Source organism: Cnephaeus nilssonii, assembly GCF_951640355.1.
Source record: "Cnephaeus nilssonii genome assembly, chromosome: 4".
NCBI classification, from domain to species: Eukaryota; Metazoa; Chordata; class Mammalia; order Chiroptera; family Vespertilionidae; genus Cnephaeus; species Cnephaeus nilssonii.
The window spans coordinates 83,166,824-83,188,838 of NC_137075.1; the positions used below are offsets into that span (position 1 = coordinate 83,166,824).

The 22,015-nt window shown below is 55.1% G+C and overlaps 1 protein-coding gene across 3 annotated transcripts in view; it reads right to left on the minus strand.

Moving 5' to 3' along the window:
- The window catches only part of ACTN1 (actinin alpha 1), a 92,912-nt gene extending 71,720 nt beyond the window's left edge, over nt 1-21,192 (minus strand). For 2 of the 3 annotated variants that reach the window (XM_079767509.1, XM_079767510.1), the window contains exon 1: nt 20,790-21,192. In XM_079767509.1, the coding sequence (XP_079623635.1) occupies nt 20,790-20,894 (105 nt within the window). In that variant the 5' untranslated portion in view covers nt 20,895-21,192. The remainder of the gene's footprint in view (nt 1-20,789) is intronic. The other variant, XM_079767508.1, reaches the window with a different exon arrangement.
- Between the last annotated feature and the right edge of the window lie 823 nt (nt 21,193-22,015).

Genomic DNA, 22,015 nt, shown 5'->3' on the forward strand with positions numbered 1-22,015 from the left:
ACCCGGACATGTGCCCTGACTAGGAATCAAACTACTATCTCCTGGTTCATAGGTCAACCCTCAACCACTGAGCCACACCAGCCGGGCTACATTCAATATAATTTTGATTTGGTTTCAGGTGTACAGCACAACAGTCAGACAATCATAGACCTCACAAAGTGCTCCCCCCAATATTTCCAGTACCCACCTGGCACCATACATAGTTATCACAGTATTACTGACTATATTCCCTATGCTGTACTTTACATCCTCGGGACCATTTTGTAACTACCAATTGTACTTCTTAATCTTCACCTTTTTCACCCAGTCCCCCACCTCCTCCCCTCTCTCTGTACTTTCTCTTATATTTGAAATGTCACTTTTAAAAAGTGATTTGAATGGATGACCTATTGCTGGCTGCAGTGTCTTCGGCCCAGCATCTCACGTGTCTGCTGACTCCCCTCCCACCTGGGGCAGGAGCACAATGCCACCTGGCCAGGTACTGAGTGCAGTCAGTTCAAATCTTCAGGTGAGCACCCACTACATGCCTGGCACAGCAGGACCACGAGGGTGAGTTTTTATTAGTACTATCGTATCGTTTTATCTCCACTTTGCATACTAGCTTCCTAATCTCACTGTGAAATAACCCAGGTGGCTAACTATGACAGGCAGGTTCCTCTGCCAATTGCTGAAGCTGGGTAGTGGGTGCGTAGGGATTCACTCCACTATTCTCTACTCCTGTGTTTGAATCTTTCCATAATAAATGTGTTTTTTTAAATTCATTCATTCACGCCACTAACACTCCTTAAGTGCCTACCAAATACCAGGCATCGTGGATAAAGAGAGAAATAAGAAACAAAGCCCACAATGGATAACTATTAAATTCTAACTTGTTTGTTCTTATCCCTCCCTGGAAATCAAACACCTAATGGCACTATGCCAAGCTTACCTCCCAAAGAAACGATGAGCTAATGAGGGGCTTCGGGCACTGTGTCTCCCAGCCCTGCCTACTGCCCTACCCTTAAAGTCTCCCCACACGCAGAGCCCCCCACCCCCACCCCCCGATTCCGTCAGTGGCTGCAGGAAGCAAAGGCTGGGCCTCAGGGCTGCCACGGATCTCACACACCCACAGGAGGCCTTGCAGGTCCCCCCAACTTTCCTTCAAAGGGCAGGCTCCAAGCGCCCTTCATTCCATCGTTACAACTTTCCCTGGAACCCACCGGCACTCAGGTGCGAGGCCAGCTGTGGGGACAGCAATAAAGGCCACATGGAGGCCCCTGACCTCAAGGACCATGGTCTTATTAACAAGGAACCTTGGCTTCAAATCCTAGCTCTGCCACTTACCAGCTTGGGCCAAGGACTCAACCTCTCTGAGCTTCAGTTTTTCTGTCTGTAAAATGGGGATACCAGCGTCCACCTCACGGGGCTATTGTGAGGATGGTATGGTTAGTGCATAGAAAGTCCTGGTGCCAGTGCTTAGAGGTAAAAAGCTAAAAACAGTGCCAGGCCCACAGCGTTAGAGGTTAGTGTGCACAGCTCTTAGAGGAGAGCTGTTGTTGTTGTTATTGTTATTGTTATTGTTATTGTTATTGTTATTGTTATTGTTATTGTTGTTATTGCAGGTCCAAGTGACAATGGGACTGAAACTCTTTGAAAGGAGGCAGTCACAGGCAGGGCAGATCAGGACTTCCGGCCGCCCTTGCATTAGTGCTCGCCGCCTGAGCTTCCTGAGCAATGCCCAGCCCCAGCATACTGAGTAAGAGGTGCCCACAAGCCTGTAAATGCTTTCCATCTGGCCTCCTCTCTCCTCCACCAGGGAGCTGCCCCAGCCCACCGCCGGGAGGCTGCAGCCAGGCTGAGTAGGGTTTCATTGTTGTTGTTTGAGGGTTGTTTTTTGGGGATTTTTGGGGCCAGCTGCCACTTTCTGCTTACTCTGGGTGTCAGCGGGTGCAGGCACTTCAGCCCCACAGACCCGGGTGTGAATCTCAGTCTGCCGTATGCTGACCTCAGCGCATTCTTTGACCTCTCAGGCTCTGACTCCCTCACCTGTAAATGGGGCTAACACATCCCACTTTGTTGTGGGTTTGAAAAAGAGTGTGGCCCTGACCGGTTTGGCTCAGTGGATAGAGCATCAGCCTGAGGACTGAAGGGTCCCAGGTTTGATTCCGGTCAAGGGCATGTACCTTGGTTGCGGGCACATCCCCAGTAGGGGGTGTGCAGGAGGCAGCTGATTGATGTTTCTCTCTCATTGATGTTTCTAATTCTCTATCCCTCTCCCTTCCTCTCTGTAAAATATCAATAATTTTTTTTTTTTAAAGAAAAAGAGTGTGTATGTACAACAGTCAGTGCAGGACCTGCAATGAGGGGGGGAACACTGCCGTGGCCGTGTCAGAGGGTGGAGGCCTGGATGGAGCACGTCTATGGACACAGGAGCAGCCCAATCTTGACTCAGCCAAGAAGTGCCCCCAGCCAAGGCAAGGCCAGCACCCCTGCCCCCAGGAAGGCGAGGAAAGCCACCCCCCACCGCCCAAAGGGAAGGCCCAGCAGAGCCTCATCCCAAGACCGCTGTGGAGCAAGAGGGAAGGAGAGCAGACAAGAAGAAAGGAGGAGGGCAGAGAGAAGTATGGCAGAATAAAAAGCCCCCATGTGGCTGAGCCACTCCAACTCCACTGCTCAGCACGGTGCTGGGACCTCTAGTGTCAGGGACCGGAGAGGCGGCCACTTCCTGGGTCCTCAGGAATGGGCAGGAATGTGTCAGGGGAGAGGTCTCTGGGAGGACGGAGGGAGACCGGCTCCACCTCTGGTAAGGGGCTTCCTTCTCCAGGCAGGGCTGCCCCCCACCCCCTCCCCCCCACCACAGCAGGAGTGTCCTCGCTGCCCTGGTGAGAGGAGGCAGCCAGGGCAGTGATTAGGAGTAGGTTCTGGCCAGACAGCCCTGGGGCCCCAGGCTACAACCCCACTCAACAGCTGTGTGGGTTGGGGCAGGTTATTTAATCTCCATAATCCTCAACTTCTTCGGTAAAGTGGAAATGAAAATGTGATATACCGTCTGCTTCACAGGGGGTATGAACACTCTTTGATAATGGACTCAGCACAGGGGGGGAGTGTGGGTGTTAGCTGTGAAGTCAGGACCAAGGCCACCAGCGCCACCACCACTTATCATCTTGTCCCACTGGTTCATTTCTTTCTTTCTTTTATTGATTTCAGAGAGGAAGGAAGAGGGAAAGAGAGATACAAACACCAATGAGGCCTGGCCAGCGTGGATCAGTGGTTGAGCGTCAACCTATGAGCCAGGAGATCACGGTTCGATTCCCGGTCAGGGCACATGCCTGGGCTGCAGGTCCGATTCCCAGTGTGGGATGTGTGGGAGGCAGCCGATCAATGATTCTCTCTCATCATTGATGTTTCTATCTCTCTCTTCTTTTCCCTTCCTCTCTGAAATCAATAAAAATTTAAAGAAATAAAGGAAGTGTAAAAAAGAAAATCATTGGTCAGCTGCCTCCTGCCCGCCCCACATTGGGGATCAAGCCCACTACCGGACATGTGCCCGGACGGGGAATTGGACCATGACCTCCTGGTTCATAGGTCAACACTGAGCTCAACCACTGAACCGGCCAGGCTCTCTGGCTCATTTCTTTCTCCCCTCCTCAACAGCAAAATCAGGAGCCAGTGTGAAGGTGACCATGCAAAGGGCCCACCTGTCCATCATCACCTCCAACCTGGCAGAGAACAGCTGCCAGCATGTGTGAAATTCACCTGAACTTGACCACCCACACACTAGTCAGAACCTAGCAGCTCCATCTGCCTTCAAGCCCAACCTGCCTGTCTGTCAACAGGTGTTCTGGAGCCCACCCAGAAGGATGACTTCAGAAGACGGCTTACATGTGCCCCAAATAAAGAGTCCTTTATCAAAACCATCCCCATCAGGAATGCATTCATGGCAATGTGTCCCTTGGACAAGTCAGATCACCACTATGGACTTCAGTCTCTTCATCTAAGGGGCAAGGGTCAGGTGACAGTCTAGGTCCCTTCTGGCTTGGGCATTCGATGATTATATTTCTTCAAATTACAAGGGACAGAAGGGATAGAGCTGGGTTTTGAGAGTAAACAAAGTAAAAAAACAAGGCTGCTTATTGGCATCAGTCCCTTGGGCAATTTCCAGACTGAAATCCTTGCTCCCTGGCTCCGGCTGGGGTTTCTCCTACCCACTGAGCCACAGGCAGGCCACCTCCCTCACACCAGGCCTGTGGGGCAGCCAAGCTTACACAAAGGACCAATTATGACCAGTCCACCTTGCAATGGGCAGAGATGCCCTCCCCACTCCTCCTGAGCCGCCCCCATGCACCCCACCCCTCACCCCCGGAGCTAGCAAACAGAGCTAAGGAACTTTTACCAACCCCAAACAAGGCCTCCCCTACCCTTCCCTCCCCGGGCACCTGGCTTCCCACTTGGCCACACCCCCAGCAGGCATTTCCAGAGTAAGAGAGTGCGGGGCCCAGACACAGAGCACTTTGGATCCATAAGAAAAGCTCATTTACCTGGTCCACCCACGCCCGCCCTAGAGGGTAAGAGCAAATTCCTGAAAGCTGAGGACACAGAAGACTCCTACAGATAAGAGACTGTGCTAGCAGAGCAGTTCAGCTTCAGGACCAGGCTGGGAAGCCCTGGGTCAACCTCAAGGTCACCTCAAGAAATGCTTGACAGCTGAGTGACTCCCCTGACAAGAGGACAGACACGCAGAGTGCTGGTGTGGAGCCGGACCCTGGAGGTCATCTCCCTGCAATAACCCCAGTGAGACGCTTACTACTACAGAGCACCACTGCCATCCTATCGCCCAGCCCCCTCATTTTCATTTTTTAGTTAATCCTCACCCGAGGATATTCTTTCCATTGATTATTTCAGAGAGTGGAAGGGAGGAGAAGATAAGAGAGAGACAGAAACATCAATCTGTTGCCTCCCACACATACCCTGACAGGGGCAGGGGATCGAGCCTGCAACTGAGGCACATGCCCTTGACCGGAATGGGAAGAGGGGACCCTTCAGTCCACAGGCCAACACTCCAACCACTCAGTCAAATCGGCGAGGGCCAGCCCCCTCATTTTATAGGTAAGGATCCAGTGTGATTTGTCAACATCATGCAGCAGCCACAGGCAGCTCTAAGACAAGACCCCAGGCCCGGCTGGTGCGGCTAGTTGGGTTGAGCATCATGCCATGCACCAAGAGGTCACCAGCTCAATTTTGGTCAGAGCTCCATCACCAGTAGGGGGCGTGCAGGAGGCAGTCGATCCACATTTCTCTCTCCCCTCTCCCCTTCCTTTGTCTCTAAAATCAATAAAAACATATTTTAAGAAAGACAGGTCTCCTGGGGCCCTGGTACATAAACACAATCGTACTCCCTATGCTGAGGGGACAAGACAGGGTCCTCCCACACAGGTCTCTGGCCTAATAGTGCAAAAAGGACAGCGTTTGGCCCTGACCAGTTTGGCTCAGTGGATAGAGCGTCGGCCTGTGGACTGAAGGGTCCCAGGTTCGATTCCGGTCAGGGGCATGTGCCTTGGTTGCGGGCACATCCCCAGTGGGGGGGGTGCAGGAGGCAGCTGATCGATGTTTCTCTCCCAATGATGTTTCTGACTCTCTATCCCTCTCCCTTCCTCTCTGTATAAAAATCAATAAAATATATATATTTTTTAAAAAAGGACAGTGTTTGCACGCCTATTCCTCTCCTCAATGCCACCCCGCAGGGTCCCAACAGGAAAGCAGAAAGCAGTTGGGCCACGGTCCCGCACGCTGGGAGCTGGAGGGTCCAGAGGTGCTGGCTGGTTCCACGCGCCCCGGGACGCTGCGGCTAAGGACAGAAGGCTGCCGGCACCCACACCCCAGAGGACCCACGGCACTGGGCCGAGGAGAAGGAAAACCCAGGCCCAGGCTTTACTTCCTCTGAGGCCCCTGAACCCACACACGAGGACAAGAAACTCCCTAAGACTTTCTCAAGTAGGGGCTCCGGCCAAATGCAATAGGCAGGGAGCAGAGGGACGTGTGAGCACGGCCAGCGCCTCGGGAGAGGAATCCGAAGTGGGCCGCCGGCCCAAAGAGCAGAAACCGCCGCTGCCTGCCTAATATGGAGCCTGGGTCTGTGCTAGCTCCCGCCACGGCTATCTGACACCCGGGGAAGACCCCGGCCCCAGCACAAGGCCAGCTTCCCTGGCCCCGGGCAGCCTCCCGGGGCAGACCTTTGAAGCTGGGGGGGCCAGTCCAGGCGCTGCTCCGGGTACTGGGCTCAGCCCCATCCCTGAGCAGCCCACCCAGCACCTCAGCATCTGCCAGGCGTCTAATGCTGGGCTGTGGCATTCACACGCCCTCCAAAGGCACGGCCCCTCACTGTTCATCTCATCCAATGCTTGGAGCACCTACTATGTGCCAGCAGGAGGCTCTTGAGGAGTTACCCTTCCTCGGGGTACAGGAGCACATCTCTCCAAGCCCGGGCCTCTCGGAGAAAAAACATACTTATTTGGGGAAGGGAGGAGAGGTGGCAGGTGGAAAATACCAGCAGTCACAATCGGCCTCAAGGCCTTTCTCATAAAGTGTAGAAACAGCCCCAGCCCCGATTCTTCCTCTTCTCCATCCTCTGCGAGAAACTCTGAAGTGCCCTCGGTTAAAAACGCACATTCTCAGCCCCCACCCCAGACCTACCGAATGACAGGCTCTGAGGATGGGTCCCCACAATCTGGGGGGAGGTGTTGTTTTTATTCATCCGCCTCCCCGCACCCCGGTATGTCCCCACTGATTTTTAGAGCAAATGGAAGGGAGGTGGAGAGACAGAGAGAAAGAAACATCCATGTGAGAGAGACACATCGCTTGGTTGCTTCTCACGTGAGCCCCAACCAGAGCCAAGGAAAGAGCCTGCAACCGAGGTCTGTGCCCTTGACCGAAATTGAACCCAGGACCCTTCGGTCCGCAGGCCGACACTCTATCCGCTGAGCCAAACTTGCTGGGGCAGGAACCTGTGTTTAACAAGCCCTCCCGGTGATTCTGATGTACGGTCAAGGTTGAGAGCCACTGTCCTACTCCACAGCTCCCCCCTGTCCCCCCATCCTGCTAATCTCCAGGCCTCTGGGATGAGGTGGCATGAGCATGTCCGAATCTCAGGGGCACAGCCTCCAGGAGCCCCGATAACAGGTCCCTTACTAGAGAGCCCCAGGAGACCCCACAAATCCACCTTCAATCATCCGAGGAGCCCCACGGCAGTCGTAGATCAGTGACATCCCCTGAGAGCCCTCCAAGTGTCCTCAGCGCCAAGCGCTGCACAACAGTGGCCAAAGCAAGTGTGAGGAGGCTGCCAAGACGCTGCCAGCACGTCCGTGCTTCCCAGCTCCCTCCAGCCCATCCACCCAGGCGCTAAGTGCGGGAGGCAAAGGCCTGCGGGGCCCAGAGCCAGGGGAAAAGGAAGCAAGGCCAGAGCCAGGAAACCCCGGACAGGGAGGCATAACTGCGCCTCCTGGCTGCTCCTTCCCAGCCAAGAGGGGCTCATCCCGGCGTGGCTCCCCTCCTCTGGCCTCTTCCAAAACTGCGCGCACAGCACGGCTAGCTTCCCCAGGCTGCCAGACGCCGCTGTGGGACGTGAAGCAGAAATCCATGCAGCAGCATTCCCAAGTACTTTCACAGCAGCTTTCTGTCCCTGCCTGCTTGCCTCCTCGAGGAGCCATAAAAGCACCACTGCTACCCGGGGAAGAGAAAAGATGGCAAAGCTGTGTGAGTCCCAAATACCCTGACTCCCAGAGCCCCGGGGACAGAGGGCACTGGGCAAGGGTGCCGTGCCCCCAGGGCCCGGGAGCCAGGAGCCAAAAACACACGTGGGAGGAAAGAAAGAAACTGAAACTGACTCCTCCTGCCCTCCCTCATCAAATACCAGGGAGTCTTTGAACTCAGGCGGGGCCCAGGGCGGCCCCGCGGCAGAGAGCACCACCCGCACAGGCAGGAAGCCCGGCTTCCAGTCCCACCTGCCATCTGTACGCAGCTGTGTGACCTGGGCAAACCCCCAAGTCCTCCGGCCCCCCCGGGCCTCGGCCGGCTCATCCACAAATGGGATGCTGAGTCCGTCGGCAGCTCCGGGATGCAGAGAGGTGTGAGCCGACGGGGCAGGGTGCGCGGGGAGACACCATTTCTGCAAAGTTTTAAACAGGCGCAAAAAGACAACTACACAAGCAAGCAGGAACTACATAAACATGCGCATACAACGAGAACACCAAACCAGACAGTGGTTAAGCCCAGTGAGGGAAGGGAATGGGGCTGGAGAAAAGCACGCCCCGGCCTCAACTCTGTCTATGACGTCCATGGTCGCTGTGAACTGGCCTCGAGAGCAGAAAACCTAGAAAGGACAGCTGTGACCACCTGAGCCTTTGCAGGCCTTTCTGAATGTTCCTCCCCCCCGGCGCCACCACCTCAAAAGGGTGCTGTGAGGATTACCTGAATCAGTATCTGTGAAACACTGAGCAACGTGCCGGCCCACAGCACAGTCCCCGGTTAGCACTTCTCAGCTGGGGGAGGGGAGATGCTGCTCAGCTCCTCATTCCCAGATACACTCCCTGAGCCACAGGTGACCCTAAGCTGGGCCTTCCCCTGAACCCGCAGCTCCCGTGGAAAGGGAACTGGGGGAGGGGGGAGGGGCAGGTCCCCCAGCCCACTGAGGCCTCACTGCCCGTGCCAAGCAGCCCCATCGAGATGCCAGTGTGGCATTCCTTAATTTTTAAAAAGCTGATTCTATACAACAAACCTCTAAATTCACTATTATTGCTTAACTTTAAAAAAAAATAGGTGTCATGCGACAGGGAGTAGGGGAGGCTGGGGGAAGGTCAATGGGGAAAAATAAAGGAGATATATGTAATACTTTAAACCATTTTTTAAAAACTTAAAAAAAAAAAGGTGTCTTTCACTGGGGCTAACGTTTGGGAAATCATCCCAATTTCTAAAGAGAGCCCCAGGGCTGGTGCGAGTGATGGCTGCTCCACAGTCCCCGGGAGGGATGAAGGGCAGGAAACCGGGGTCTGGCCCCGCTTCCCCCGCTCCAGGAAAGCGGGATTCGAGAGCCGCCGCCTCCGGCTCCCAGGGCAAAGTCTGCAAAAGCGCTTTGGGTTCCTGGAAAGAAAGGCCTTTCCGAACTATCGGGAACTCGAGGGGAAAGGGCCATTAGGCATTATCTGGAGGATGTCCGCGGTGTTTGAAAGGGAGCCGCTGCTCTGCCAAAGTCACAGCAGCGGCCAAACACAACAGAGGGGCTTCTGGGAGCAACACACACCACACACTCACACACTCACTCACTCACTCACACACACACTCACACACGCACTCACACACTCACGCACTCACACACACACACTCACACACGCACTCACACACTCACACACGCACTCACACACTCACTCACTCACACACTCACACACTCACACACACACTCACACACTCACACACTCACTCACTCACACACTCACTCACACACTCACTCACACACGCACTCACACACTCACGCACAGACCCAGGCAGACACAGAGGTCAAGACAGCAGGACCTTGGCAAAAGCGGCTGCCCTCCCCCACCCCCACGCCCAGGCCCTCACACTAGGGATGGTAGGGAACCTGCTTCCTGGTGTGAGGACTTAGAATGAAAAGCCCACGTATCCCTCCATCCCCAAACCTCAGGCTGTTCGGCCTGGACCTTTCCACACGGGACACAGGAGAAAAGAGGGAGTCTGGCTGCAGCAAGCCCCCTCCCACCCACATGCAAGGCTCGCCACCTCTCTTCCCAGACGGAAAGCCAAGTTCCATTAGGAGACCTGCCTGCGGGAGGCCACCCACCTCGCCGCTCCCTCCCCCGGCGTCATTTCACCTACAGATGATTTGAAAATAGAGCTGTGCACCACTCCGCTCTACGCCCATCGGTTATCATCGGCTTCACAGATGGCTTTTAAAAAATAAATCTTCAGGCCCATAAAAATGCTCCCCTGCAAGCCCTGGCCTGGTCTCAACTCACAGGCCTGTGGCCACCGCCTGCACCGTCCCATAGCACCAGCCACCCCAAAAACCAGGAAAGGTAAGGTAGAGAGGAGACAGCTCGTAGGAAAGGCCCCCTTACCCCCGTGATCGCCACTCTGCTGTGCCCTCCACTGAACCATTGGGGGGGGGGGGGGCTTAGATTTAGACCCTGGGGGCAAAGGTTCAAAACTGGGGGGTCAGGAAGGATACTGTCTTCTCCCTGGCCTGGCCCACAAAGCGTAAAGCCAAAACTGCTTACCCCAACCTAAGCCCCCAAGCTTTCCCTCACTAACTTCCTTAACAGTCTCAAGGCTTAAACAAGAACCCCTAACGTTGGGTTTCACGTGCACAGGCTTCAACAAATGAGATAACACTGAGCCTCAGCTACCTGGTTCCATCAATCCTGTTTGGTTCTCCCGGGGACCACAGGGACCAACAGGAGCAGGTAAGGCTGAAGGAACTGAAGCAGCAGAGAGGGCGGGGGACATGATTGAATCTTAAAGCAGGGAAGTCCGTCGTAAAAGCAGAGATCAGCTCGACTTGGGCCAAGGGCGACCCGTGAGGTCCTCTAGGTTCAGGGGACCTGAGTCTATTCCTGACAGTCACTCCTTCTACTGAAAGTGGAGAGAAATACAACTACAATCCTCTACTACCTTTTCAACCAGAAAAAGGAACTTCAGCAAGACCCATGCCCACCCCGCGAGCCTCACAGACCCTCCGTTCAGAGACCTGGGTTCCAAACCAACTCTGCGCCATTCAGGCTGTGAGACCCGGTCAAGTCACCTCCCCCTTCTGAGCCTCACGTGCCCTGTCTATGAAATGGGGATAGGACCTCACAAGTTGGCGCATGGTGATTAATGAAAAGAAAACCCTATGTGAAAGCATAAATGTTAAAAATCCTGAATCTCAGGAGTACTTGATTATACACCATCTTGAGCTGTTCCTTTTTATTTCATTTATACATTCTTGTCTCTCAGTTAAAGCAAAGGCCGTGTCTGTACTTCTGGTTAATAGATGAATTCTGAGATCAATCTCTCTGGGCTCATTCCGCACCTGGCTTACTGGCTGGTCAATCTTAAGCAAGTTACTTAACCTCTCTGAGCCTCACTTTCCCGTCTGTAACAGGAAAATAACCTTCTTCAAAGGGTTGCTGACCAGATTGAAGTCATCAAAACCAGGCAACCTTCAATCAGTGTGAACTATTAGTCTTATTACTTATTTGGAGAACTGAGATGTTTTTAATAAATACTGGTTGGTTGGTTGGTTGGTTGGTTGGTTGGTTGATATTAAACAAGTAATTCACCCTAACCGGTTTGGCTCAGTGGATACAGTGTTGGCCTGCGGACTCAAGGGTCCCAGGTTCGATTCCGGTCAAGGGCATGTATCTTGATCCCCAGTAGGAGGTGTGCAGGAGGCAGCTGATCGATGTTTCTCTCTCTTCGATGTTTCTAACTTTCTATCCCTCTCCCTTCCTCTCTATAAAAAAATCAATAAGCTATATTTTTAAAAAAATAAAACAAGTAATTCTCCTTTCAGCCCTCCTTCTCCCATCTTCTCTTTCCCTCCCAGGAGGTGAACAGTGTTGACGTTACCTCCTGGATCTTGGACCTGTGAAATGCTTTAAATCAAAATGAGAGTTTCCTTTGGAAACCAAGGGTACCAGCACCTTCATCCCAGCCCTTTCCTGCTGTGTGGCTGTGAGCCTGTCCTTTTATATCTAAGCTCAGGATCTTCATCTATCAAGTGTGATCATCCCACATACCTTACAAGGCTGTTGGGAATGTTAAATGTGGCTGCCAACAGAACACAGCTCACACACAGGTCATGTACAGGAAGGGTCTCTCTGTCCTCCATTCGCCAACACTGTGGGGGACAGGCCCGGAGAGCACCCTACAACCTCCCAATGAAGAGTGGATCCCAGCCCAGTAGCCCACTGTAGCCAAGGACCAAGCAGGCGGTTTCCAGGGTAACAGCATCCTCTGCATCTACTTCCCACCTCCATCCCTGGCTGCCTTTTATTCTTCCCCCTACCTCTGTAGTGGGCTAAGTCACCTTTTCCCACTATTGCTAAGCAACCCAAGAGTGGTGCAGCTGCCTCCTAGGGGAGGACTCTGACCCTCCCCATGCCTCAGACTCTGGGGAAAGCTGCCCCTCTTGGACCCCCACCTTGTTAACCCTGGGGACGGCAGAGGTGAGAAGCAATCCCAGGCCAACAGGGTTTACAGACGAAGGTCCAGTGGGGAAATGAGGAAGGCCACCTCTCCTCCCCAACCCCAGCCTTCTGATGATCCATCCTTAAGCAATTTCCAAGAAAAGGGCCACATCACACTTTTTGTGAAAGCTGCCCTTCTTGATTATTTTCCTCTTCTATTCCCTCCCTCCCCCCGCCACCTCACTCACCACAAACTCAAGTCCCTGGCCTTGGAGTGGACAGTGAGGAGAGAGAAAGGGGGACGCAGGAATGACAGGAAGAGGGACACGGTGGCAGAGGGCACCTGAAACTCCTGTTCGGGCTCTTACCGCTGGGAGGTGGGATGAAAGGATGACAGGCCATCGTCACTTGCTTCTTTATGTTACTTAGCATGTTCTGAGGGCTTTTTGAGATGTAACTATTCCATAAAAGGCACCCGTTTAAAGCATGCAGTGGTTTTTAGTGTATTCACACAGTTGCCAGCCATCACCACTAATTCCAGAATGTTTTCATCACTGGGTTTTGCTCTGTATGTCTGCCTTTGGTTCAATGTTCCTAGACACAGGAGCATTCCCTTTATAAGCAGCAGAGCAAAGTGGTGAGGAGGCAAATCCAGAGCCACACCGCCCGGCCTCGGATCCCAGCTCCCCTCTTGCTGGCTGTGTGATCTGGGAAAAGCCATATAGCTGCTCTGAGCCAGTTTTCACATCTGTGACATGGGGCAACATAGGACCCACCTCACAGTATTAGATGTGTTAATGCATGCAGAGTCCTGAGGACAGTGCCTGATACTTAGCATGTGCTCAGAGAGCGTGAGAAGCTATGGTTATTATAAGAATTTTTTTTAGCCCTAACCGGTTTGGCTCAGTGGATAGAGTGTCGGCCTGCGGACTCAAGGGTCCCAGGTTCGATTCCGGCCAAGAGCATGTACCTTGGTTGCGGGCACATCCCCAGTAGGGGGTGTGCAGGAGGCAGCTGATCTATGTTTCTCTCTCATCGATGTGTCTAACTCTCCCTCTCCCTTCCTCTCTGTAAAAAATCAATAAAATATATTTTAAAAAAATTTTTTTTAACTTAAAACAAAAAAAAAATCCAGTCCTGCTCCTAGCTCTGGGTCTGGGAAGGTGGCCCTGCCCAGGCTGCAGGGGACTGCCGCCGTTTTGGCCGATTTCTCTAGGAGGGGCTGGAGCTGGCCTAGGGCGCGGTCACTCCCACCCAGCCCCTCTGTAACCAATGCTGCCATTTGGTGGCTGAATGGGGCACACAGAGGGAGCAGGTTGGGGTCATAGCTCTGGGACAGATGTATTACTCCTGGTGTCCTACACACTGAGATCCTGCCAGATAATCCCCGGCCAGGACAGGACGGGGGCAGAGCACATGAGAGGGCAGAGAGCACCGGGCCAGCCTTTTCCATACGTTCACCTCCCACCTGCTGAGAAGAAAGGATTCTGGGACTTGATGCTCAGCCTAAGGACCAGCGAGAAATCTGGGCCACGTGTTAAGAGGAAGTGGGCTTCCAGGGTGGCTCTGAGCCCTGGTTTGCTGGGTCTCCTCCCGGGCCACTCCCAAGGCTCCTTGCCTCCATCAGGGCCACGTGTGGACAATTCAGACTTAGCAGGATGCTGGCACCTGAGCTGATGGAAACAGAAGCCTGGGCTGAATCATGAGTCTGACTAGGGTGACCCAGCCTGGCCAGGACTAAGGAACCAGGTTAAGGGGGTCTCCTTCGCCCAAGGCCTCTCAGGCATGACCCCTCTGGGGAGTTGGTGGGCCCCAGGACTGCTCTAGTATCCTTGATGAGGAACTAGATGACCACACCCAGAGGGAATAACAGCAGGGCAGTGGGGAAGGTGGCCTCGGACCACAGCCTCTCGGCCAAATAGCAGATCCCAGGAAAACACTGGGTGGTTACACGTGGGGTTAACTGGCTGGAATGGTCCCAACACCACCTGCACAGAGGTATGGGGCTCCAGGGCCCCACCTGTGAGCTGTGCAAACAGCCTGGCCTCTCAGGAAGGTGAGGGGTCAGTTCTGGGAGAAACAAATAGAATAAGAAAGGACAAGGAGTGAGAACAATAGGAGGGGTGTTCCCCCAGCCCACGGGCCCTGCAAGGAGGACAGGCAGTTGCCCTTGCTCTGCCCTTTTAGCCTCTCCCTTCTCCCTTCCCGTCCTCCCCTCCTTACACACACACACACACACACACACACACCCCACAGCCTGGCTGCCAGGGGAAGTGGAGGCTTTCCAGAAGAAACTTCAATCCTGCCCATCCTTGGCAATGAAGCTCAAATGCCACCAGCCCTTCACCTTCTCCACCACCACAGGCCGCCGTGCGGGCTCCTGCCCTGCAGTGACCATGGCATTAGTCTTGGCCATGCTTCTGGCCATTATTGATGCAGCCTGTTGTCCTTTTCTGTGTCTTTCAAGTCCTCTCTCCACCTAAACCATGATTTCCATGACCTCACGTGGGCACAGCATCTGATACCTAAGAGGAGTTCAGTCATCGCTCACTGACTGATCCGTAAGAAACTGTCAACATTCTTACACTGTTAAGGAACTAGGGGGAGAAGCAGAGTCACTTCCAGCTCTTTCCTGGAGACACACAGTAGCAGGTCTGGGACGAGGGTCACGGCTCAGGCTCGTGCTGCCCCACCCTGGCTGGCTCCAGGTCTTGTGTGACAAGTCCTCACGCCAAACTTATGGTTTGTGGCCACTGGCCAGCTGCCCAGCCCCAGAGCTTCCCCAAGAAGATGGAAAGAGGGGGCCCGAATCCCAACCACAAACCCCAAACTACAGGACACTCATTGGTCTGACCTCCTCACACTCAGAACTACCCCACAAGGAAGGGCTCACGGGTCAGGGCCTCCTCCCACGCCCACCCCGCTGGGAACAGCCTCCAGCTCCTCCTCAAGAAGGGAAATGAGTCTCTTCCTTCTCCATTTGAAAAGGCTGGTGACCACGGATCCTGCAGGAGCCTGCTAGCCTCTTGCTCCTAAAGTCCATCTCCAGTGACCCCGACGGCCCCTCAAGGTCCCATCAGTCCTCAAAACTGGAAAGTCTGGTTCACAGAGCGCTCAGGCCGTCTCACCCCTGTCTGTCTTAGGCAGCACAGGTGGTCCCCACAGCCCTGACGCTCCAGCCCCCCTACTCTCTCCTTCAGGCTTTGTCAATCACTCCGACAACCAGTGGGCACCTGTTCTCAATGCATTCACGTGGACAAGCTCTGGCGAGAGAGCACCTGCAACAGGTCCTGAAGCCAAGCAGGGCTGGGTAAGCTGCTGGGAGGTGGGCAAGGAGGGGAGGGCAAAGAATGCCCCAGCTGTGTGACAGCAGGGCTTGCAGACACCCCCAGGTTGTCTCGTTTAGAGGAAATTCCCATTTTGAGGTCATTTTGCCTGTCCTGTAACAAGCTGACAAGCACTTTAACACGCACCTCTTCATCCTATACATCTAGGAAGTAGCGAAAGGCTGAACAGGAATTTTACAGCATTCTAGAGTGAAGGCACTGAGCAATCAGAGGTCAAGTGACACTGAATGAGCCAGAGCTGACTAAAGGGTCAGAGGTCAAGGATGACACAACTCCCACACATTCCTAGGCAGCCTTGGCTCCCTCTATGATGGGTTTATATATTACCTCAAAGCATACTGGGTAAAGGCCATACAAATTCTGATTCCTCAAAATTGTTAACATTTACTGAGCACTGGCTATCTGCTAGGTGCTATGCTAAACTTTCTATGTACGATACTTGGCTTACCTCAACTATATAGGCAGGAATGATTATTATCTCTATTTCCCGGTTGGGGTCATCAGGTAGATCGCACAGCTCGAGATGACCTAGAGTTGAAGCCAATGTGCCCAGAGCATGACTATCAGCAGAGCATGGAGCCAGATACAGCCCCAGGATGGGGTGGTGTATCTGGAATGTAAAGCATTTCATCCCCATCTCCACCCCCCAGCCCAGAGTTCAGAGGCATGCATGACACCATTTTCCAATTATTCAGCGATATTTCTTGACCACCTCTAACAGGCCCGTCTATGTGCTCGGCACTAGGGATTCGGCAGAGAACAGGGCAGTCTGGGTCCCTGCGCCATGGACACTGGCAAGAGGTGAAGCCGGCCGGAGTCAGAAGTGTGAGGGGCATGAGGACAGACGCCATAGCCAATGCCCTCTTCTCTCCGGTTTTGTTTCTGCCAGACACCACTCCGGCTGTAGGAGTCCTAACCTTCAAGGCCGGCCGATGTCTGCTCCTCCCCACCTTCGCCGTCCTGCCCACTGAACGGTTAGCTCCTGTGCGGGTCATGCAGTCCAGAAGGAAGTGTAAACAGGGCGGCCTCTCTTCCCGAGGCCTGGCTTAACAACCTGGCTCCACGTGGGTGCAGAATCAGGATCTGGGCCTATTTACAACTATGTCCTTACACCTGCCTGTTTCAACATCCATTAGCTCAACAAATATTGATTAAGCTCCTACATGTAAAACAAAAAAAAACAAACCAGGGCTAGCGCCTGTGGAAATACACATTCAACCAGAGCCTCCAGGATTTAAGAAGGAAGAGAGAACCACAGAAGCTGCTATTTTACAGATCTTCTCCCACCAACCTGGGGCAGTGGCAGGGTGGGGGTTGGGAGGGCATGAGGGCAGGTCTTAGCTTCTTTTTTTTAAAAAAAAAATGTTTTTATTGATTTTAGAAGGGGGGATGGTGAGAGGGAGAGAGAGATAGAAACACTGATGAGAGAGAAACATTGATCGGCTGCCTCCTGCATGCCCCCTACTAGGGATTGAGCCCACAACCCGGGCATTTGCCCTGACTGGGAATCAAACCACCGACCTCTTAAGTGCATGGGTGGATGCTCATATACTGAGCCACAAGGGATGAGAGGTTAGCTCCCCATTTTTTTTTTTTTTAACATATTTTATTGATTTTTTACAGAGAGGGAGAGGGATAGTTAGAAACATCAATGAGACAGAAACATCGATCAGCTGCCTCCCGAACACTCCCCACTGGGTATGTGCCCACAACCAAGGTACATGCCCTGACCCGGGACCCTTGAGTCTGCACGCCGACGCTCTATCCCCTGAGCCAAACTGGCCACGGTGAGCTTAGCTCCTTTTATATAAATAAAAGACTGACAGAGGTTATGTGACTTGCCCAAAGTCAAAAGCCTGAAAGTGTAGAGTCAGGATGCTCCTCAAAGTCTTATGATCTGTCCAGCCTGCCTGACACCCACACACATACATGTAAGGGCATGGGCAAGATCCATGGGGACTATGGTCAACCCAAAAAGACAGGCGTTCAGACCTGCTGCCCCTAGGAAAGTGGCTTTGGCGGCTCAGCCTGGAAGGTCAGGAAGACGGTGGGCCAGTGAACATCTCTGACCCGCTGCCTTTTGGGTCTGAAGCCAGGGAGTGCGGCCTGATGAGCTCTGCACTGAAGCATTCTTTGAAGAAGGGACAAGCCCCGGCCCACCTGCCACAGGTCTTGAGTCATGCCTCCTGCCTGTGCAGACTCCTACCTGCATGTGCAACAGGCCTCACCATTCAGAGGAAGCACTTCCTTCCACGTCATTTAATCCAATCCCTGTAGGAGCCCCAGGGTGTTAGCAGGGCAGGAATGCAGCCCTTTTACAGAGAAAACAGAATGGAAGTGCCAGGCACCTGCCTGTCTGGTTCGGCGCTCTCTCTGCACAGGGTCGGTGCTCCAAAAGTATTTGCTGAATGAGCTAATCAAAGCTGGGAGAAGTGAAACGACTTGCCCAAAGTCTCACAAACAGTCGTGGTTGCACCAGGGCTAACAACAGGGTCCTTTGCCTCCCCGCCAGTGGCCTTGGTATCCCACTGCCCTGTGTCCTCCCCTCCCCACCCCCCACTCTCCTGCCTCCATCTGGAATGCTCAGACTCTGTCCACTGGTCAGCTCTGGTCTCACCCAATGCTTGCTCCCCAGGGTCAGCAGGGAGGGTGTCAAAAGCAACAAATTACGCTCAGTCTGATTCTCCACAGGTAATACCACTTTATATGCCACTGAGAACTAGGTGAAGTCTACAGAGGAGGGAATGGAGGCCCATGCAAGGCGAATTGATGGCAGAAAAAAAAACTTGGGACCAGATTTTCTGAGTCCAGCCCAAAGCTCGTGCTGTCCAGCTGCTCCCTCCCATCAATCCCACCAAAGCAGGCATTGGCTCCCCTCGGTCCAGAGGTCCTGGCAGGATCTGGATGCCAGGCCCAGCTTTCCCGCCTCCCTTAACCAACGAGGGACAAGGAAGGCGAGGTTGCCTGCCTCGAACATGGTTGCATCCCAGCCCCACCCCGCACCAGCCTGGAACTCTGGGCTGGTTAACTTCCCCCTCTGCCCCGCCTTCCCTCATCCTCCTGTGTGCCGGCTCACAGAGCTGTGGGGAGTAACAACTGGAACAATATATGTGACTAGATTAGAACAATGCCTGGCACACATCAGCCAATGCCAGCTTTTGGAAATGCTGAGTTTGCCCAGTAGATTACCAAATGTCCCAGACCACTCTGTTGCCACACCACCCCGGCCAGAGTTTTATGAATAGATATACATAAAGAGAGAGAGAAAGGCACTATATAATTTTCCTTCCCAACTATATTTAATATGTTCATTCATTCACTTGATAATACTGAATACTATTGGGCAGGTCCCCGGCTCAGTGCTGGGGAAACAAGAGTTTGTGCTTCCCAGGAACTGAGTCCTCCCACTGTCCCTGAAAGGACCTAATTTCTCATTCTCGGGCAGTCCTGTCCCTCCCACCCCTCCTAGGCTTTACAGTAAGTAGCTACTCAGTAAACAACAATTTCCTTCTCTTCTACTCCCCACCGGTGATCCCAAGACATCCACCATCCTAATCTCATCGCTCGGGTCCAAGTTAAAAATCTATTCTCAAGAAGGAAGGCTTCACCCTGAAATTTAACAAGAGCCCCTGTGCCTGGCCCCCACGGGAATTTCTGTTACCCACTCGCTTCTCTGCTCCACCATCACCCGGTTGTCCCAGGATAGAAGGGGGTGAGTGGGGTACTGCCACGGCTCTCCCAGAGGGGGCAGAGGGGAAGAGAAGGGGTGGTCTTAAGTAACTGCTGTATTTCCAAGAGGTCAGCTCAAAGCTGGGGCACCTTGGGATGTCGCCTAGGGCTGGGCCCAGCAAAAGCCTGCCTGGGTGTCAGGTCGACTGGCTGTGAGGAAGCCCTTTGTGTGTGTGTTTTAAATTACCTCTACTTGTCTGATGAAGTGAGTAAAAGGGCTTAGGATTCCTGAGTGAGCTAATACAGGATGCCTTTGGCTGAAAAAAAAAAAAACTTCAGTCGGCTCCCTCAACTCCCCCCCTTTTAAGTTTAAAAAAGGGAATGAATGTTACCATTTTTGGACATGAGCGTTCTCCCTCAAGCCCAGCCCTAACCGCACTATCCAGAGGGACGCGCCATCCTGTCCCCCCCCCACCCCCATTCCCAGATCAGCAGGGGGTGGGGGAATGGGGGTGGGGCGAAGAGGGATGAAACGAGGAGGGACCGGATGGGAGCGGGCAGCGCGGGGAGGAGGGAGAGAGGGGTGTTGAGGGTACGTGGCCGCCTGGGGCAAGACCTCACCGCGCAGGCAGGAAGCAAAGGCAGTGTTGGGGCGCCCTCCCCCCACCCAAAGAGTGGTTTCTGACCTCTTCCTGCCACTGGCCACTGTGCCGGAGTCCCATCGCCAGCCGCGAGCCTAGCTCCGGGGGTGGAGTGCGCACCGGGTACACCGAGACTGGGACAGGGCTCGGTGGCTCAGCGGGGATCCCCATGACCCTAAACATTCCCGGAACAAACCCCTGCCCTGAAGCCCCTCAACTCAAACCAAGTTGCCTAAATTCGCCTTCTCCCAGGAATGAGCAGGGTTCGGAGGGGCAGGACGCAGACCCAAGCCCACCTCCGCTCGCAACTAACAACCCACTGAGTTAAGCAATAAAACGGTTTGCCGTCCTGACCCCGCCCCCACAGGCCCCGCCGGGGAGCCCGCGTGCACCCCTGGCTTTTCGCGCACCCAACCCCACTTCAGCAGGTCCACCTCCAGGCCGACCCCTCCGCGCCCTCTCTCCCCTCGGTCTGCGGGCTGGGGCGGGGAGGCGCGGGGCGCCGCTGGCCCCCTCCAGCTACCCAGCCCCGGGCAGCCCAGGAAGTGCGCTGCCACCGCACGCCATATGGAGAGGCGGCCAGGGGGCGGGCAAGGGAAGGGAAATCGATCCGGAGCCGCAGCTACCGAGCCGGGGGCTCAGCCCCAGCCTCCCGAGCACCGCCCCAGCGCCCTGCCCACGCGGGATGGTGCGGCGGCAGCCGGGTGACCTGGATCACCAGCCCCAAAGCGACCCGCCCGATGGCGGCCCCGCTGCCCCGTGGTCTGGCTGGGCGTTCGCGGGCTCCGGGGCAGGGGCTCTCCCCCTTCCGCCCCACGCCTGTAACCCAACACCCCACTAAGCAGCGGGCGCGCAACCCCCGCCCCCGCTCGTGCGCACCAGGAACCGGTTCCCAGCCCCAATCCGCTAGCGCGGCGGGCGGAGCGGAACGGAGCGGAGCGGGCCGGGGGCAGCAGTGGGCTGGGGCGGCTGCTGACCTTTCTCTGCTGCTTCTCCCAGGCCGGGTCCAGGAGCAGGTCTCGATCCCAGTCCTCTTCGGGCTGCATGTAGTCGTTGGTTTGCTGGGAATCATAATGGTCCATGATGGTGCGCGCGTGCTAGGAGCTGGGTTTCTTCCTCCACCTTCTCTCCCGGCGGCGGCGGCGGCTGCTGCTGCTGCTACTGCCCCGGCGTGGGGTGGGAGTCGAGCCGGGCTGTGCTGTGCTAGCGGGGCCGGGCTAGCTCCCCTGCGCCCGGTTCCGCCGCGGCGCTGCTCGCGAAGGCTGCTGCGGCTGCTGGCGGCGGCGGCTGGAGCTCGCGGACTGCCAGCCTCAGGGCGGGCGCTCGGACCTGATCTCCACGCACACTGAGCGGGGCCCACACACTCGCGCTGCCGGAGCGAGGCAGGCGGGGGCGGGGGGAAGGGGCAGAGCCCTCCCTAGGTTCTCTATTGGCCAGGCCGAGTTGCCCAAACTTCCCCCCATCGCCTCTCATTGGGAATTCCTGGCATCCGTCAGCGGGGCCACCGAGCATATAGGTGGACGGGGCGGCTCCTTCCCGGCGCGCACGCCCCCGCCCACAGCCTGGGTTCCCACTCCCCTGTGGCTCATGTGATACCAGCTTAAGCTGAACGGGACCTAAGCCGGGGACGCCTCCTCCAGCTCTGGGACCGAGCGGCAGCGGCTCGGGAGCCCCAGGAGCCTCCGGGAATTGGACACACGCCCTGCTCGCAGGGAGGCCCGAACTCGGGCGCGCGGGTGTAAATGCGCTCCCACGCGCGCTCCAAACCCAGGTGGCCAGGGCTGGAGAAGGGCCGCGAGGAAACCCGAATAACATTTCATTTTCTCTTTCCCAAGGCTCGGAGAGATCGGCACCCAAGGAAAGGGGCGGGGAATGCGGGAATGGAAAGGAATTTCCTGGGAATTTCCTGACTCCGCCGCCCCCACCCCAGCCCCGCCCGGCTCCACGCGGCCGACCCCTGCCCTCCGGGAGCCAGGTTTCTGGCCAGACGTCTGCGCTCAGAGGCCACGAGCTTTCCCGCCTCGCCGCGGGTCCTTTCCCGCCCGCCCTTGGGCTAAGCCGCGGGGCTCCCCAGGTGGCAACTACGTCCCCCAGCTTCCCGGGAACCCCTGCCGGACCCGCGGGCTGGCGGAGCCGGAGCTACCCTCCTACACACCCGGGCATCATCCTGAAAATTGGGAAGGAGGGCCCTGAGTAATCTACC